We start from the raw sequence: 20,278 nt of genomic DNA, 5'->3' as shown, positions 1-20,278 counted from the left end.
GTATGGCGTAAATGATCGATTTCCTCTTCTCGTTTTTTAAAAAAAGAAGAAGAAGAAGAAGTAAAGAGAGAAGGAGGAGAAAAAGCAGGTGAGGCAGAAAAGCGTGTATAAATGGAGTAATGAACGTTGCAAAATTCAGAAGCAGTAGTCTGAAAAATTTTTCGCTAATGACCGCGGTGTTAATGTTAGACGAACGCAATTAAGAGCTGGCAATATAAGCGTTCCAGTGTGTTGAGCGCATGATGTTCCCTTCCTCTCTCTCTCCCTACAACCCGCTATACACATATTCTCTTCGAAGTTCTCTGTGTCTACTCAATCTGAGTGGCTAGAATAGAAAGGCTCTTCCACTATTTTGTTCATGACACTTCGACCACCGTCATTCATTGGTAGGGTTGCAAGGGATTCAGAATTTAACACTTACTCTTCCTTACATGAATTCCAAAGAATCAAACTAAAATTACCATTATAAACTGTGTTTGGATATTAATCTAACAGGACACAAGATGATTATTTCATACAGTACGAAATTTTCAATGTAAATTTTAAATCTCTAACTGACAAGTTTATTGTCATCTTTTCCTTGTAAAATTACAACTCAGTTTAGCAAAAATGTTATTTATTTATTTATTTCATAAGGATAACACAATACGCTTAATGCCCGGTTATAGTATCGTATACATAATTATTTAATATACACTATTATACATACAAAAATATACATCGTCTAATTATGCAGAAGTTATTGCCTGACAATTCTTTTGAACTTGTTTTCTAACATACTAAATACATCTGCTACATGAAATCTAGCAGAGAATGAGCTAAAAGAATGAGCTAAGAGAATGAGCTAAAATATGTACTGACTTCCGGGTGGTGATCCACCTTAATTTTAAAAGTATTCCACTCACTGAAAACAAAAGTTTTTGTTTAAATATATAGAACCTTATGATACATTTATAATCCCCACACCATACACAAAACATGACTAATTCAAAGTTTCCCAACAAAATGATATCACATGTTGCTTACGTATCTGTTTTTGACATTTTTATACCCATAGAAGCTAACAAGTTGGACTAACCAAATTCACAAAAGGTATACAGGGTGTTTCAAAACAGTACCGATAACATTTAGGAGGTGATTCTTGACACCAAGACAAGAAAAAAGTATAGACAAACCTGGGTGCAGAAATCCTTAATTTCGGAGTTATAGGCTCCCGAAAACATGAAAAAATGAAATTTAAATGTACATAGCTCCAAAACTATGGGACATACCGTAGTCGGGCCAAAACTTCACTCAAGAACTAATATGTGCCCTATCCAAATTACCTGTTTCAGCCATTACCTGTCCAAATTACATTACGTGTTTTCGGCAGCCTGTAACTCCGAAAGAAAGCATTTGTGCACCCAGGTTGATCTATGCCTTTTGTCTTGCCTTGGTGTCAGAAACCACCTACCAAACGTTGTCGGTGTTGTTTTGAAACGACTTGTATTTGTGTCCTAAAAATATTTGTCACTTTTTGACAATACCCAATTTAAGAGTGGTTCTATATACTTTTCTGAAATTCAAGAGGAGTGCACTATGATACTTGTATCCTATTCAAGAGAACGAATCCCAAAATTCATCCATATAATCATGTGATATCAAAGAGAATCATCAAATAGGATAAATGAGGTCAATAACTTATCACCTGATACGCCGTATTGCTTATGTTTGTATTCTGTAGATATTTTTTTTACCCATAGAGGATAAACAGGACAAACCAAGTTTACAGAGTTCAGTTTACAGTATATAGCTATTACGGTCCTAGAGAGTCCTAGGGGAGTAACAAATCAAGTTTACAGAGACTTTACAGTATATATTATGGTCCGAGGGAACATTTACAAAATTTTGTCCTTTGACAGCTTTCAAATTTAAGGGGTGAACTTATGTAGTCGTGCCAAAATATAAGAAAAATGCTTCAATATACCCATAGGAAGACAAAAGCCATGATGATTGGAGCGAATTGAGCGGTGTCAAATGTAGAAGTAGGAAGGTAGAAAATAAAATAAGTGACCAGTTTTCGATACCTGGGTAATATTACTAGCAGTGGCGTATTTAGGGGACTTCTGGGCTTATGCACCCCCCGAAATCTTACTTACTATATTAAAGTATATGAAATATCTTGCAGAATTTTCATATTTTCAGGCAAAGCCCCCCAGAAAGTTAGCAAAGCCCCCCCAAAACAAAATCGTAAATACGCCACTGATTATTAGTGATTATATGAAGTGTGAATGTGTAATAAAAGCAAGGATAGGGATGGCGAAAGAAACCTTTGGGAAAAAGAAAAGACTATTATGTAGAAACGTGAATAAAGGGTTGAGAAAAAAATAAAATATTTCGTGTGAAGTATTGTGCTGTATGGGTCAGAAACATGAACATTTGGCAAAAATGATGGAAAACGACGGGAAACTTTCAAAATGTTGGTATGAAGAAGAATGGAAAGAATTAACATTAGCTGAGTCGAGCGGATAACTTGTGAGATGGTCTTAGAAATGGTGGGTAAGAATGAAACTATTTTAGATATTATTCTTAAGGAGAAGAGAATCTGGTTGGGACATTGGGAAAGAAGGAACTGTATAATGAGGGACGTTTTAAAGGATATAGTGACAAGAAAGAGGGGAGGGGGCGAAGGAGACTACAATTGAAGGATTATATGGAAACAGAAAAATCGCAGTGAAGACGATGACGGCACCCATCCATGAACAAAATGGATAACTAGAATATCTCTGATTCCATGAAAAAAATGATGATCGATTTATCATTATCTGTGATAATTAATCACTAAAATATCCATTGAATTTCACGCACAGTTTGTCTTACTTCTAAATGAGTGGATTACATCTGACATTGAGTTCGGCAATATACGTAACATCCACTCCAAAATGGACAAGATACACCTTTCATTGAGAGCAGTAATGTATTTGGTATCTACTCTCATATGGAAAATCACATCTGCCATTGAGTCTGATAGACATGGTATCTACTCCCAAACGAACAACCGATGGCTCAGTGGTAGAGCGTTCACCTCTGGTGCGTGGGGTCCTTGGTTCGATCCCAGTTCGCGCCAAGTGAACTTTGTGATGGACAAATACCATGTACGTGGTTTTTTTCGGTGTTCTCCTGTTTCCTCTGGTACCCGGTGTTCTCCACCCTGATGCCATCTTGCCGCGATATTGTCAGCAAGATGGTGCCCCAACGCACTATGCGTTGTCTGTGCAGGAATGCTTACATCTGCATTTTGCTTGACGTTGGATCGGTCGCCGAGGCCCTGTGGAGTGACCAGCCCGGTCGCCGGACCTCACTCCTTTGGATTTTTTATGGGGACACTTAAAACACCTGGTGTATCAGTAGAAGATTCAGGATGTTGCACACCTACATGGATGTATTCAGGAAGTCTGTGATAGCATCACCCCGGCTGTGTTGTTACGGATTCAGGAGGACTGGATTAAAAGACTCCGGTTGTGTGTTGCAATGGACTGGCAACATGTGAAGCACATTCTGTAGCTGGGACTTTGGGGCATCATAACTTTGGAACGGGACATGATAACACATTTCCGCTTGCGGGACTGCATTTCCCTACAAAAATCAGTGTTAATTGATGTGTCACATGCCTACCTTCTCACTTGAAAAAAATAACCTGGATCCAAGATGGTGGCCATCAAGATGGCCGCCATTCACCACGCATGCATCAATCGGTAGCTCCTTTATCCAAGTCCGCCATCCGCTAGTCAGATTTGCTTTAATCATGTTTATTTCCAAAATAATCCACTGTACTAAGATTTATGGACCACCCTGTAGATGCGTAACTTTATACATATTACTCTTTACTTGTTATCTGTCAATAGCAACTATATTAATTTATAACACAAAACAGGTACTACTACTACTACTACTACTACTACTACTACTAATAATAATAATAATAATAATAATAATAATAATAATAATAATAATAATAATAATAATAATAGGGTGAACTGTACTCGTCACAGGTTGTTTAGCAACAGCCACTATTTCAATTTATTAAACAAAACTAGTATACTGACCGGGTTCGATTCCCGGCGGGAGCTCATATAGTTCGGATTCCACGTTAATCGGTAGGTCCACGTCTCATATAGCCTCGCTGCTGAACGGGACGTCAAACTCAAAATCAACTCAACTCATAACTAGTATACAGAAGAACAAGTGAAACCACTTATCTATAATATGATGTTTCTTAATGTGCTTTATGTACCCTTCACGGGTTCTTTACCAACAGTAATTGTACGTATTTATTGTACAGAACTCTCTTATACAGAAGAATAAATAAAACTGTTTATCTTTGATGTGGTTACGCAAGGGTGCACTCTATCTTCCATCGGCACGGTAGCAATTTATTAAAAAATAATTCTTACCTTTATTTATAATGTAATATTTCTAAGGGCGCACCGGGACATGTCCCGGTGTCCTCGTGGGCCAGTCCATGTCTTGTCACAATCCAAGTGAATAGAAAAGTGGCACATGAGCTTTTAATAGTTGACTAATATTTTTGAATGTACGTGCTATTATCTCAGAAAATTTTTACGGAGAGAGAGTCTACGTATCAAGGATATCTCTTATGAAAAATATCTCTATCCTACGCTTTAAGCAACTACAATTTCCAGCTATGTTTTCATTGACACTTAATAAGGCACACAAAAATGAATATTAACAAATGCTGGCGACCAAATGATAGAGAACTTTATGTTTGTGTGATGAAATGAGCAGAGTCCAAAGAGCGTTATAATAACTTACGATTCCTGGCAACGCTGCACATCCCGAAAAAAGATAAAAAGAAAATAAGAAAGAAACAATGCGGAATCGATTCCTTTCTCCCTTTAGAATTCAAAATAAGAGTGTTCTTTCTACATGGACCAACATGCACACAAGGGCAAGTTGTAGCTTGTGGCATGCACTCTTTCCGCTCCACACACGGACACACACAAAACTATGTAAGAGGGTCTTGTGTTCGTATGTGAAACAGGAACCGAAGCGCAATGGTAAACACGTATGATCAAAGCGCTTTAAGCTTACACATGTGTATGTACCCTATTAGTTTTACGTGATTTGACATTATATTTCGTGCCAATTACCCTCCTGTTTGCTCTAGGATATATTATGTACGCCATCCTTGTTATTCAACCGTTTTCACTTTTCATGCATAAGAAAGTGAGCTAATCATGCGAGCTAATCATGGTATTGATACACTTGTCTTTGTGGTATGGCACCATTCTCTTTTTCAGCAAAGTAACACAAAATGTACATCGGAATTAGCACGTCAAGATTAGCATTATTTGTTTTCTTTTGTTTTGTACGTTATTATTATTAGTAGTAGTAATGTTCATTCAGAAGATCCATTCCTGTTTAGATTAGGGATGAGCCGACTATCGGGGTCCATCAAGTCAGGACTCCCCTCCCAAAAAAAAGACTTCGAAACTTGACTAATATTTTCACACTTTCTTAACATAACTATATATATATAACTATATATATATACCCTTACCTATATATATTGATGGAGCCTTAAGACATGATTTACACCTTCCTTTCCTTATAAAATTAATCTAGTTTTATCAGATTTTCTGAGAATACAGATGGCAGTAATTAACAATTACTTATCGTCTTTTCGGTTGCCAAATAACAGCTTTAATACTACATAGACATATTGGACCCTCCCACAGGAAAAAAAAACTTCGAACTCCTCCTAATAAAAAAATTCTGGGTGCTCGCCTGTTTGGACTAAGACTGCTAAACAACAATTTCCGTTTAGTTTATTTGTTTCGTCCATAGTCCTGCCGGAAATGTATATTATTATCTGTATTTTATCTTAATTGTAGGCCTAACAATGATTCCTGTTTAGCTTACGTCTGTTCTTCCTATAGTTCTAAATCATGGTCACTATCTCAACTTACATATAGGAAAACAAAAATTCTTGTTTGCCCTGTAGCTTGCCGACAATTTGGTTGGACTCATCCTTTTTCCGTTTATAGTTTTGGTATCAATTGCCTATCTCAACCTAGATGTAGGCGAAACGGCAATTCCTATTTAGCTTATTTTTTCGCCCATAGCCCTGCCGGTAATTTATATTATTATCTCTATTTTATCTTGGTTGTTGGCCTAACAGTGATTCCTGATTAGCCTACTCCTCTTCTTGCTATGTTCTATTGTCAATTTATGTCATGGTCTCTGTCTCAACTTAAATATAAGCAAAGCAAAAATTCTTGTTTGTCCTTTAACCTTTCATTAAAGTGCAATTTCATTTCCATCTGAAGATTGGTGGGCCACAGAAAGTAACACCTTCTCTTCGGTCGTGAGTATTCATTTATTTGTAGTTTCATTTGGAGATGGGTAATAGGATTTATTTTTTTAATTAATGTGTTTGGCTATCCTTCAGAAGATGAGGTTTTTAATAGTTTGGATGATGTCTTCAGAGGATGACTGGATTTCAGTTGAGTTAATTTTGAGTTTAACGTGCCTTTCAGCAGTGAGGCTATATGAGACGGGACCTACTGATTAACGTGGAACCCGAACTGCATGAGCTTCCGCCGAGAATCAAACGAGGTTCTCCCACGTCAAAGGCGCGTACGCTAACCGCTTAGCTACGAAGAAGCTCCAAGGGATGATTTATCATCAGGAGACATCTTCAGTGTTGAAGCCTTGATAGTTTTTGGCACTTACATCGCTGTAGAAAACGATGTAAGTGTCACCTTCAAATTGTTTCACTTATTTTCATTATAATGCGTTTATGCTTTAGTTAGATTTTCATACATAGATTCACTTCGTTATATGCTAGGTTGTATTTCTAAGCAATAGTATTTTCTATTTTTACACGCTTGCGCCCAATTTACTATCTTTTGTCTCTACTGTTAGAATAACTATTGTTTTTGGCACTTACATTGTTTTCTACAGCGAGTCGTCAATTATTTTTTCTGCAAAGTTTTCAAACTATTGTTAATGTCTTTGCAAAACATATACAATGCATTACATATCTTGGAATGGTGTTATAAGAAATTATCTCAACCAAGTATTTGAGAGGTGATACTTTGGATAATATCTGAAGAAAATAATTCATTTGAACAATTATGTTAAGTAATGTATCCTTGAATTATGCTGGATAAGATTAATTTGAATGAAGGTTGTAGAGGATAATATGCAATCAACAGTTACGAAATTGAAGTGCATTCATTCTACAAAAATTAGCAGATATTTTTAGTTATTTTCTAATATTGAAAGTAAAATAAGCGCAAAACTCCGTTCTTTATTAAAACAGTAAAAACTAACATTAATAATCAACATTAGAGAAACAAATTGCTTTTAGAATTCTTTCAAATTATATAGAAAATTATTTTAGTCTTAAAATATTAGTTAACCCTTTATTTGGCACTGTTGCTATCAAGTAACAACGCATTGTATTGCGTTTTCCGCACGAATTATAACTTCAGTGATCATTTAATTGGCATTGCTTTCATACACTATTCATATTCATGATTTGCTGATCGCTTGTTTAGATACTTCTAATCTTCGTCAACAGGGAACAGTCAAAGTAAGTATTCTAGAAGCTTTATCTCCTGCGTTCCGCGAATTTTTTCCATTTTCTTTTATTTGTGGTTTCTTGCTCTGTAGGAAAATACGAAACTGTTGATAATTACTAAAAGTATTCTTATGATATTTGACCATAATAGGGCAATGCTGCTTAGTAGCTACAAATAAGACCTACTTTATGGCAATGTTGCTTTGAAATAAACACCCTGTATTTTGTAACCAAAGTACAAAAATACTTGAAAAATTACGAAATTATGATCAGACAGACATGGTTCAACCATAAAAGCAAACTAAATATTTTAATGGTAATGCTGTCAATGCTTGACAATTAAAGGGTTAATAACAACTGTGATGCGAAATATGAGTATTGTTTTCTCTGATATATATTAAAAAACAAGGATTTACATGAAAGAAATGGAAATAACTTTAAGTTAGCCTTGTTAACGATGTTATACGTCGTGTATACATTAAATTTAATTAATTATATTTTTGTAAAAAAAAATACAAAATGTATTATTACCTTTCCTTTGTTGTATATCTTTATTTTTTTAAATACATTTTTCATATACCTAGATATGAATTATGTAACGTAATATGTATGCATATGAATAATGAGGCACTACCATCTCTCTCTCTCTCTCTCTTTCTTTCTTTTTTTTTTAAAAAAAAAAGACTTGCTAGATGAGGAGAATCATTTAGCTAATTTCTTTCTTGTCTTTTACTGATTTTTCCTGAATGATCGAGGATATTATAGGCCTACTACGTCAGTGGTGCCATCAAAATCACAACCGCATATTTCTTGTCTTTTATAGCAAAATGATGACAGTATTATGAAATTAAACTGTTCATCTAGAAATTTGAGACATGAAAATTCCCTTTCAGCAGCGAGGCTATATGAGACGTGGACCTATTGATTAACTTGGAATACGAACCACACGAGTTTCCGCCGGGAATCGAACCCGGTCTTCCACACCAAAGGCGCGTAAACTAGAGGTCTACACAGGTTCAAGACGAGCCCGCAGGCTTAGGCCCAACCCGAGCCGTGGGCCAGGCTCGGGTCTCCAAAGAATAGATCATTTCGGGTTCGGGCCGGGATCGAACTGTAATTTTTTAATATAAAACCACATTTGTCGGGTCTAACTTTGTAAATATAATGTACAGCGTTATTTATCGGAACGTTCTTACTGCAGAACTTTTAAAACACATCTAAATTTGTAACTCGAAACGCCCACGCTAAAAATCTGATTATCATTGTGCAATTGACAGTAAAGCTAACTGTGTAGTGGAAAGAAAAACTAAAAGTAACAGAAATAAACATGCTTAGTTTATCTGATAGTTAAAGTTTGAGGAGTCAGAGTGCGGAGTCCATTCTTTCCTTCACAGGAATCGACAATGACTGCTTTGAGGACTGTCTGAGTGAGTTCAGTATATCTTCAAGAGTATTCATTTCAAGTTAGGTATTTCATGAGAGTTTATATAAATAAAATGAAATATTTAGTACGGCCTGGATTATGCACTGAGGCTATAGAAGACATAATTAATATAAATGACCATTTTCTTTAGAGAATTCATATAGTTAGGAAGTGTAAACGATAACCTTTATTTCATTATTCTCTCCGAATCATGAAAGCTTTAAAACTGCAAAATTAAAACTCTAATTGTTGTAACGCAAGTACTATTTCGCGTTAATTACGGGGGTGGCTGATAAGTTCTCGGCCCGACCCAGAAGGACATGAGCTGCAGGCATGAAAGTGTGAGGCTATTCAACATAGTCCCCTCGAAGATCAACACACTTGGCACTTCGATGCTGCAACTTCTCCAACCCCTCAAAAAAAAAAAAAAAAAAAAAAAAAAGATTTCTCGAGGTCTGCAAAAAACTGTTCCGCAACTGTTATAACCTCTTCATCACTGTGAAATTTCTGTCCTTTCAGTGCTGTTTTGAGTTTTAGAAAAAGATAATAATCAAAAGGGGCAAGATCTGGCAAGTAAGGTGGGTGGTCAATGCACTGAAACCCTAGGTCCCTCAGAAAATCCATTGTTCTGCCAGCCTTGTGGACGGGAGCATTGTCCTGCAAGAACAAGACACCTCGTGTCAACTTTCCCTGGCGCTTTTCTTTAATAGCGTCCTTTACCTTAGCCAGCAGACTGCAGTAATACTCTGCAGTTATGTTTTGGCCCTTTGGAAGGTAGTCTGAGAGCAAAATACCATCCTTATCCCAGAATATTGAGGCAAGCACCTTCAATGCGGACTTTTGTGCTTTGAATTTTTTGGGCCTTGGAGATCCTGAGTGGCGTCACTCGCATGACTGCTATTTGGTTTCCGGATCAAAGTAATGCGACCACGTTTCATCCTGGGTAACAATCCGATTCAAAAAATCGTCCTTGGAGTTCGCAAAATACCGTAAGATCACCTGCAATGATCTCACACGTTCGCGTTTCTGATCTGCGTTCAAACATTTCGGAATCCATTTCACAGAAAGCTTGCGCATGTCCAACTTATCATGGATTATTGACCCAACACGTTCTTTGGATATGTGCTTGTGCACTTGTCAGCTATCTCCTGAAGGGAAATCCGTTTGTTGCTCGAAATCAGGTCATGAATCTGGTCCACTTTTTCCGGAGTTGACACTGACACTGGCCTGCCACATCTGTCACCATCTTATGTTGAAAATTCACCACGCTTAAAGTTTGCACACCATTTCTTCACAGTGGAGTATGAAGAGCACTGTCCACCCAATATGTCTAGCATGCAACCATGGATTTCCTTGGACGACTTCTGTTGCAGGAAGAAGAACTTCATTAGACTTCGCAACTCCTCTTTGGTGAATATGACATCTGGCTCCGCCATGGTTCATTCAATTACCTATAAAATAAAAACCGTTCACGGTAGAATCATGAAATTTGGTACTTAAACATATAAAAGATCAACACTTCAAATGACATCAATTACATCAGGGTAGTACATTCAGAATGGGGTCGGGCCGGGAACTTATCAGCCGACCCTTGTATTAAGCTTCTGTAATTCGGGCTTATTTCGGGCTCATTTGATTAACACACGGGCTCAGGCTTAAAGGCTAAAACATATTTCGGACTCGGGTCTGGCCGTTCCGGGCCGGGCCCGAGCTAAAACTTCCTCTAGTGTATGCTAACCTTTAGCCACGAAGAAATTCTATTGCAACGGAGAAGGGGAATTAGTTTGTATAGGTTTATTTCCTATATTCTACAAATACTTCGACTGTCCAAGTTACAGCAGAGATAAAAAAAAATAAAAATGGAAATATAATGAATATAAATAAGTGTTCTTAAAAAATATTGTAATTTAAATAATAACTGAAGGAGACTGCGGGGGTTGGTTGCCTTCATACATACGTGTTAAACTAGCATCATACTTAAAATAAATGACTTGAATTTTGTAAACCGAAGTCAAACACGATTATCTTCTTCTAATCATATATCTGAAGCTCACAGTAAAGCGTTTCTTGAACGGAAAATGAGATGTAAGAGTAACTTGGTAACAAAACAAGCAAAAATGTTTTCTATCTGTCCGTTTCTTCATCGAAATATTTTCTTGACCACTAGTTTGAATTTAGGTAATCCAAAAATTATCTCGGTATAGGCCAAAATATAAAGATAGTTAGGCAACCGAAACGATTGCTACTGTGGTAAGATTGCATAACTTACGTTTACAGGCAAAACTCAATTAAGGTAGCCTGACTCGGATTAAACACGGGATTCACAAATTGGTCCCACTGTTTCTTGTAAACGTTGTTAGGCAACCGAAACGACACCTACTGTGGTAAGATTGTATAACTTACGTTCTCAGGTAAAAATCAAGCAAGATAGCCTGACAGGGATTGAATACAGGATTTACAAATATTGTATTTTGTAATGTATTGTATTAATTGTATATAGAATCCGATATAGGAAAACAAATATGGAAAGTAAGAAAATTATAAAAAAACAGAAAAAAACTAAATTTTTCATTATCATTATTATTATTATTATTATTATTATTTTGCAAAATAAGAAAGTATTTTGCATTTGGTGGAGAAACAATGCCATCAAACATTAATCTAGTTGGATGAGAGAGTTTAATACGAATCTCAGAAGATGACGTTTTAAAATTTAGCGCCCGTTTTAGAGTTCAATATTAGCAATACCTAAGCTGTATGGCTATGTGTTAGACGGGAATTGTTGAATAAGGGCATTTGCTTATAATCCTCTAATAGTCTACGTCAAAAGATTGATTTTGATGCTTGCTTTTCCTTTGATATTGAGAATATGTGATTTTCCCAAAATGCACACAAGAAACATTAGTCACTAAAACTTGCTTCGTGATTTGTTTGGTGTACATTTAGACAAACATGTCATTTGTACACAATATTACATCATAGACATTTCCTAAAACTTTTGTAATCGAATATTGGCAGTATATACTTGGAATATTTGTTGAATATCACAGAGGATTTCCTAGTAGTCAAGTAACTACCATGCATGCTGTCTTTGAAACACGAAAATAAGTATCACAGAGCGTTCTGCATGAAACACGAAATATAATTTTTTGTTTGTTTGTTTTGAGGTTTCCAGCACCAAGGCTTTTACGTCTGCTTACCTGTAACTTTCTTTGTCGCTTTAATGTATCTTATTTTTAAAAAAATCTTCAACTGTTACGATGTATAAAATGGAACCTTGGAAACCAGACACACAAAAATACTTGCAGAATATATCAGGTGCGGGCTAAATTACCCGCATTCAATTTCTAGTACGAATTGCACGTGACTATGAAATTAATTTTTTGTGCTGTCCCACTGGGAATCGAACCCGACCCGGGACCACATGCACCAAAAGGAGCACGTGACTAGACCAGCGAAGACGGATACACATTAAACTGCAAGCTACGGGTCGCAGGATGTCAGCTATGAAAGGCCAATATTAAATTGTAAACAGAAATACTTCCACTGTAATATGAAAGATATTCAGTACCAATTTAAAATTTACCCCTCCTCTTAAAAATATTAAATTTGTTAATATTCAGAAAAATATTGATTCTCCAACAGTAGCCAATATGAGCATTAATATTTGATTAACCACAAAATAAAATGAAATGAAATATTTGAGTTTGACGTACGGATGGCCTTTATTGAAAAATCCTTTTCTTTTTTTTCGATTTTCGGAAATATGATTTTTCGATGTTTCATTGTTTCAAAAAGTTTTCTTATTTCGAAAAAAAAATTCGTTTTTTGTTGTTCGAATAAATTTTTCGTTTTTCGTTTTCGAAGAAAAAGGTGGCCATCCCTAGTTTAATATCCCATGCTCATGCCCTTTTAGGCTAACGGAGACGAAACGGCAAGTGAATGATAATGGAAGAATTGATGGAATTAGAAAGTGAGATTAAACGGGAGTACCCCGAGAAAACTCACAGGAACGATCTTGTCCACCTCAAACTTACTTACGTGGCCGGGGATCGATCCAGTGACCCAGACACCAGAAGTAAACTCTCTACCACTGAGCTACCATGCGTCTCTAACCAGAAAGTAATTGGTGTGCAAAGTAATAATAATAATAATAATAATAATAATAATAATAATAATAATAATAATAATAATAATAATAATAATAATAATAATAATAATAATAGGAATAGGAATAGTTCTTATGCTGATTTTTAAAAGTCGCCACAGCGCTATGGCTTCGTACCTATATATTTGCTTTATATGAAACTGGTAAAAATCTTTAAGCTTTACGTTCCACGTGTATGCCGGCTAGGGTAAAGGAGACGGTGATGATAAGAATGACTGAAATGGTGAAGTGAATAAAGTAGAAGGAAACAGGAGAACCCGGAAAAACCCACGCACACGTTGTTTGTCCTACACAAAGCTCATTTGACGCAAGCTTCTTCTTCTTCTTCTTCTTCTTTTTTTTTTTTTTTTTTTTTTTTTTTTGAAAATAGATTGTGTAGATGTGAACATAAATGTGGTTTGCTGTTTAATATTAAGAAGGGGGGGGGGGGTCTCAAATCATTTTCACAGTAAAATTTTTTCTCAGTATATGGCAGATCACATTGTGGCGTTGCCACATCAGTTTCGGAAAGTGGTTATACACAAACTCATTTTTAAACGTGATTTAGTTTGAAGAGAAATGACAATTTTTATTTGCATTTTGTTCAACATACCCTCCTTTCAAGCTATTAATTGTTTATATTTACAATCAAAAGTGATTATTTCAATTCACGAAATTCGGTATACATTTATCAACAACTACATGCCTCTACGATGCAGATTATTTGGGCCACAAAATAAATACATACATATCTTGCCTTTTGAACAAAATATTCTCTTAACACATTAAAAATATCCTAATTCTAACCATATATAAAACTATATGAACTTACATAAAATAACGAGTACTTCCGGTTGATCTGGAAAGTTGAAATTTGGCATGATTGTAACATTTTGGGACTAACCCACAAAAAAATTACCAAAAGTGAATAATTTTAAGTTTTAAGAGGTCTAAAGGCGGGATGAAGAAATTAAATGGGCGTTTTTTAACCTATAATTTTATGTACTTGAAATTAGAATAAAAACTTAAAATTCAGTATACTTGTACGTTTTTGTTATCGTTACCTAATCAATTCACCAAAAATAAAAATGTTAGTGTGTCTTTATAGAGAACTGAAAAATCTTTCTCATTTTATCTATATGAGACATCATCTACACTCCAAAATATTTAGGCACTTCCTGTAGGGCTACAATGATGAAATTTGGGATGGTTATATCCTTCCGGGAGTAACTAACAGGAAAATTACCAAAACTGAATATTTTTAGTTTTTAGGAGGCCAAAAGGGAAAATAAAAAATCTCCATGTTATTTAAATGGGCGTTTTGTTGCTATACAAAATATCATCTTTTAGATAGTTGAAATAGGAAAAGAAACTTGAAACTCGATAGAATTGTGGGTTTAGGAAATGTGAGGCCGTATGCCGAGCAAACACGGGGATCTAGGGACGGAGCCCCGGCTAGACAAAGACTAGTTTTATTTTATAGGAATTGTAAATTGTTAGTAGATAACTACACTTTATATCCATCACACATAATAATTTGTCTTTTAATTTCTCCTTTCCAGACAACGTAAACTCGCTGTGTAAGAACCATTTTCTCCAGAGTATGTACCGAAAGATCGACGGAGCAGTGCTGCGTTCTCAAAACGAACGGAACCTGAACTGTATTGTCACATTCCAAACGCACAGCATTCTTCAACGTTTCGTCCTGCGATTCGATCTCCTTCTTCTGGACTGCAACGACCACCTCTTCATTTATGATGGGGCGCATGCCGTCGGCACTCATAAGGTAAGTCAATAATAACAATTTAAATAACTTCTATAAATATGGTTATAAAACATTATATGATTCCACTTAGCGATAAAGACGTCAAGATCGAATTTTGTTCATTTAACATAGTTACATATCGAGATATACAAAGTAGCGAAATTGCACCTAGCTAAAGGGTTAAGGGTCTTCACCACAGCGAAATTAAATTACCGCTAATTTTAGAGTTTTTGTAATTTCTTCAAAGCAAATAAAAATATTCGAAAATCAAAGACTTAATGCATTAGACAATACGATTTTGCACGTGATACCGTTATCACAACTCATGTTTCTACTTTCGGTTTGCAACTGTCGATAGATTTAGCATTTTTGGCCGGTTTTGTAAATAGCGGCACGCCAAAAGCAGATACATGAGTTGTGGTAAAGGTATTACATGCAAAATCATATTGTCTAGTGCACTACGTGTTTTCTTTTCGAATATTTTTTATTTGTTTTGAAGATATTGCAGAAAACCTCGAAAATTTGCGGTAGTTTAATTTTGCTCTGGTGAAGACTCTTAAGAACTTAGTAATAACAAAGAAAAATAACACATTTCAATTGCAGAAACCGTATCAAATTCCATCGTTTTCACTCAAAATTGTTATCCTATTTTGGGGAATTAGTAATTAGGAATTAAGTTTCTGTACTTTCGTCATTTACAGCCATGTTATCCCGTCACGTGTGAGGGATGACGTATCTCAACGACCACACTATCCGAGGAAAGAGAAGGAAGAAAGAATTGGGAAAGGAAGGAAATGGCCTAGGATCGGTATGTTAGGAACCATCTCGGCATTTGTCTGGTGTGAAGGAGAAAAATCCGGGAAAACTTCATTCAGAATGGCTGACCCGGAAAAGCTCATGTACTTTTTCGACCGAGTGTTCCAACATTATCCCATTTTAATATAAGAAATTTTTCTCCGAATTCTAATTCACCGTTCTGCTTTGAATTTTAAGGAAGTGGCTTATAGTCGCGTATTGCTTTCTTCCTTTTCCCCACTAAATTTGAAAAGTGTGGCCCATTTTTTTAAATGTTACTTTATTTGACAAACTTTATGCTAATTTCTCATGAAAAGAACATTTGGGGCTGACGACCTATTCCTTTATTGCTGATATCTTTCCTAATGACTTAAAGACACTTCTACAAGAAGCTGGAAACAAAACTTTACAGCCTTATGTACTGATCTAGTGGCTAGCGCTTCTGGTGTACGATGTCCCGGTATAAGAACATTTAAATTTGAACGCACAAGACGCACGGAAGCAAATGCACGGATTTCGCTAGCAGCCAATAAACAATAGCCTCAGCTGATTCCAGCACCAGCAGCGTCGTAACAAGAAAACTCGGTTGCACTGTTATATCAACATTGTTTTGAGTTTAGATCTTCCTTAAATTTCTCTCTCATAGACAGACTCATACCATATTCTATCTCCATTTTTAATGTGTTACACTGAACCTGGGTTTCTATGACTCGTGTGTACGTACATACGTTCCTGGCTGTGTCTAGCCTGAAATATGGAGTTTTCTCAGCGAAATGTTCTGACATATTTTTTAAAGAATCATTGCTCAACTAACCACTTGGTACAAGCCACACATAGAGTTAAGAATGTGAATGCCAGAAGTCCGTTGATATTCCCTGTCAACACTGCAGCACTTTACAACAAATTCTATAAAGTTTTTCCCTCATCCTTTGGAGCAGGGAAACACATTCTTCTTGGTTTCACAAACTTCTTTCTCATGCTTTGCTTTTACTTTGGGTCCTTTGAAAAGAAAAACACCTATGGGTGGGCTACAAAGAAGTAGAGAGGTTAATATAAAGCAATATATGAAATAGTTGGGTAAAAAAAAGTGCCCTAATCCTAGTTGATGCGATTGGTTTGGTTTAGTTTGGTTTACTTGAGTTTAACGTCCCACGATTAGGCCTGGGTGGCTAAGGGACACGTGGACCTATTGATTATAGTGCAATCCGAGCCACTTTTTTCTTTCAACTATACCCCCACTGGGAATCGAATCCGGGACCACGCACACGAAAGGCAAGCGTGCTAGCCATTAGGCCAAGCGGGCATCCTTGATGCGATTGAAGTACAAAAAAGGATTCAATAACGAAACTCTGTTTCTGTGGAGATAAACCATTGCACTTTCAAAGTAACAATATTCTTAAGTTCGAGTGTATAAAGTAACATCGTATACCAGCAGGGTTTTTTTCTTTTTTTTTACTATTGAATATACAATGAATACTTCTACAGTTACGTGTTTTTCTTTTCTTGTCTTTTTTAGAAAAAAGAAAATAAAAATAAAACAGCCATAATTTCAGTTTTTTGAATTACCACGGGGTTACTGTTAAACACTTTTATTAATCTACTTTTTGTCCTGGGATTACGTCTCATTTTCTCTGGAGCGAGAAAAAAATTAACTGTTGTGTATAATTTGCCAACAAAGAGACTAAGTTAACAGCATCACACAATTTCAACTATCCACGTTCAACAGGGTTATTCTTTGCTTTACTTTTGACCATTTACATAATTAGTAACATTAAGGGGAGGTACGAATTTGCTTTCATCTAAACGATCCATCTTGTGAAATCCAGGGGCGGATCCAGGACGTACTTCTGGGCGGAGGGCAATACTGTTATTATATCATTTATATATCTGTAATGTTGTATGTATGCGTATTTGTAAAATTACTAATTATATATATTTTTTCAGACTACAATTAAAAAAGGAATTTACGGCCTGATTTAATAATTACGAATCAGGCTAAAAGAAAATAAGCCCCAATCCCACCTTATTAGGAAAATAGAAAAGTCGAAAAGAGAGTATAGATAAATTATAGTAATAAGGGAGATTAAATAGTTAGGGGCAGATGCGACTGCCAGTAACACCACAAGAAGTGGCTTAGACAGGGGTAGTGGAGGGAAAAAAAATACTGCTACTTAGAGCTACTTTTAAGAGCTGCAAACTCTGGGATGGGTTTTATTTATATATAAAATAAGAAAATTTCCTCTTCTGGGGGGAGGCGATCGCTCCCTCTGGATCCGCCCCTGATGACATCCGACTATCAATCTCCCTAATTCGCAATGCCAATATGTAGTTCGAATTTGAATAACATAGGAGACATGGATACCAATCTTGGGGATCCGATAGGTCACAGGAAACATGGGCGACGATTCTGAGAGCGCGAATAGTCCCAGGTCCCCCGATACTTGCCTACGTATTTGTACTAGTATTCTCATTGATGTCTTGTTGAATTATATCTGACAAAAATAAATGGCTCCCAAAGTTATACAAAAATTGACGCCACTAATAAGAGGGTAATTTTCTTTCTATAACCGTACCAAAATATTTAAGCTTTTAGTTTTACTGATTACTATAGTACAGGTATAATGTGTTTCAGTAACTAGAAATCCAAACCTAGTGAGAATTGTGAGACTGAGTATGTTTGAGGAATTGCGTTGAGCTGTAAAAGTTAGTTATTGTAAAAGTTTACGTAATAGTAAAAACTAAAGATGGGAAAATTTACTGCCATTGTATCTTCGTTAAAATACATGAAGCCAAACTAGTGATACCTAGCAAACATTCGTTCTTCCATTAAACATGCATTTCAGTTTCTATGCAGTTCAGTGTAGTTACTACAAAATTCAGCATTACTCCACTGGTTACAACTGCTATTTAATTCAAAGACGTAAAGACCATAATCGTGGGACATTAGAGTAAAAGATTTCATTTAAAAGGAACATATTAACTCTCTTCCACCCTTACCCTCCCTCATCCCTTGCTTAGAATATATATTTCAATCGCAGTGGAATGGTTAGTGACAGTGACGTACCCGCGGGGTGTCTAATAAACTATATTTGTTTTACAGGGAAATGATTGATGTAGCATGAAAATTTAATCTTACACTTCATCTGAACTATTTCGCTTATAAAAGCTCCTTCGTAGCTAAGCGGTTAGCGTACGCGCCTTTGGCGCGGGATACCCGGGTTTTATTCCCGGCGGGAGCTCATGTGGTTCGGATTCCACGTTAGTCAGTAGGTCCCGTCTCATATAGCCTCACTGTTGAAAAGAACAAACTCAAAATCAACTCAACTCTTTCTCTTATAAAAACAATTTCGTTCTATCATTTATTTCTGAAAATATAGGTGGAAGTGTTTTACATTTTCTTATCGTCTTTACGGATACAGAATAATACCCGTTCAATATGCTACATAGATGTAGTGGCTTGTAGAATTGGACCCCCAACAAAAGCTTGGACTCCTCTCAACATAAATTTCTAAATGCGCGTCTGGTGAATAATAAGCTCGACTTTAATTGTAAATGATAAATATATCCACTCGTTTCTCTTTATCTAACCACTTCCATATGATTTCATTGCCCTCTACTTTTTTTTCTAAATCTGTTGTTGTGTCTGGGCTTTCTCGCTGGCACTGTATGATTTATGTTGATCTTGAAAGTCTACAGTAGAAAAATGGAAATACATATTAGATCATTTGACAATGAAACACGGATAATGTTTAAAATATAATAATTAATGAATCCAATGTTTGCGTCCGTGAAATATTCTGTTTCGGGCATAAATTTTGGAACTTTCACTAACCCCTACATACTATACACATTTTAACTTAAAGTGCCATGATAAAAATCCCTGTTTGAAGTAAGTACTAAGTGGATTCAAAAATTCATCTCAATCGTTTTAACCGTTTTGGTCGGTGATGCGATCAGAAACAAGATTATATTTATTTTTAGTGAATTTGGCTTACTAAACACCTTTATATAGGTTGAACCCTGCATGTCGGTGCGTCCGGGAGACAGCAAATCACATCACGAAGTTGATCGATCTGCATCAATTTAGTCAGGATATAAATGGTAGAATGCTAGAAATTGAATTCGTTGATGGTGATTCAACAGTTGATCCGAAGATATTGCCATCTCATGTATTCCCACAGTTTTTCTTCTTATTATTATTATAGACTAACTCTACGCATCCGTTATTGTCAGGTCTTAATTCAGTACCTGAAAAAAAAAAAAAAAAAAAAGAGTAAGGACTCGACGTTACCGACGCTAAACTCAGACTACCAATTAAAAAGAAGTAAAAAGTCCTTACTCCATTTCCCTGTAGTTATCCTAGGCTTTTATATATACCCGCACAACCTCGAAGTCATGCGGGTTGCATATACACATGGCGTTATGATAAACCACTAGAAACGTGCATACTTTTTCACCTTCATTTTCACCCCCCAAATGTGACCCTCCCGAGCCAAAAATCGAAAAAGAGACTTCTTACAGGAGTAGACCTAGGTCAAATCTATCTGTGTACAAAATGTG

At 36.1% G+C, this 20,278-nt stretch overlaps 1 protein-coding gene across 3 annotated transcripts in view; it reads left to right on the top strand.

Annotated features, from left to right (window-relative positions):
• loaf (low-density lipoprotein receptor domain containing lost and found) overlaps positions 1-20,278 on the top strand; it is a 699,718-nt gene that overhangs the window by 465,920 nt on the left and 213,520 nt on the right. For all 3 annotated transcript variants that reach the window (XR_014128520.1, XM_081740552.1, XM_081740562.1), the window contains exon 2: positions 14,721-14,944. Coding sequence is in view for 2 of the 3 variants with exons in the window: in XM_081740552.1 (XP_081596678.1) it covers positions 14,721-14,944 (224 nt within the window). In the remaining variant the exon portion in view is untranslated. The remainder of the gene's footprint in view (positions 1-14,720; positions 14,945-20,278) is intronic.

This window comes from Thermobia domestica, chromosome 2 (assembly GCF_964235325.1).
Source record: "Thermobia domestica chromosome 2, izTheDome1.hap1.1, whole genome shotgun sequence".
NCBI lineage: Eukaryota > Metazoa > Arthropoda > Insecta > Zygentoma > Lepismatidae > Thermobia > Thermobia domestica.
Note: the sequence above shows the minus strand (reverse complement) of the source record. Positions and strands in the feature narration are given on the sequence as shown.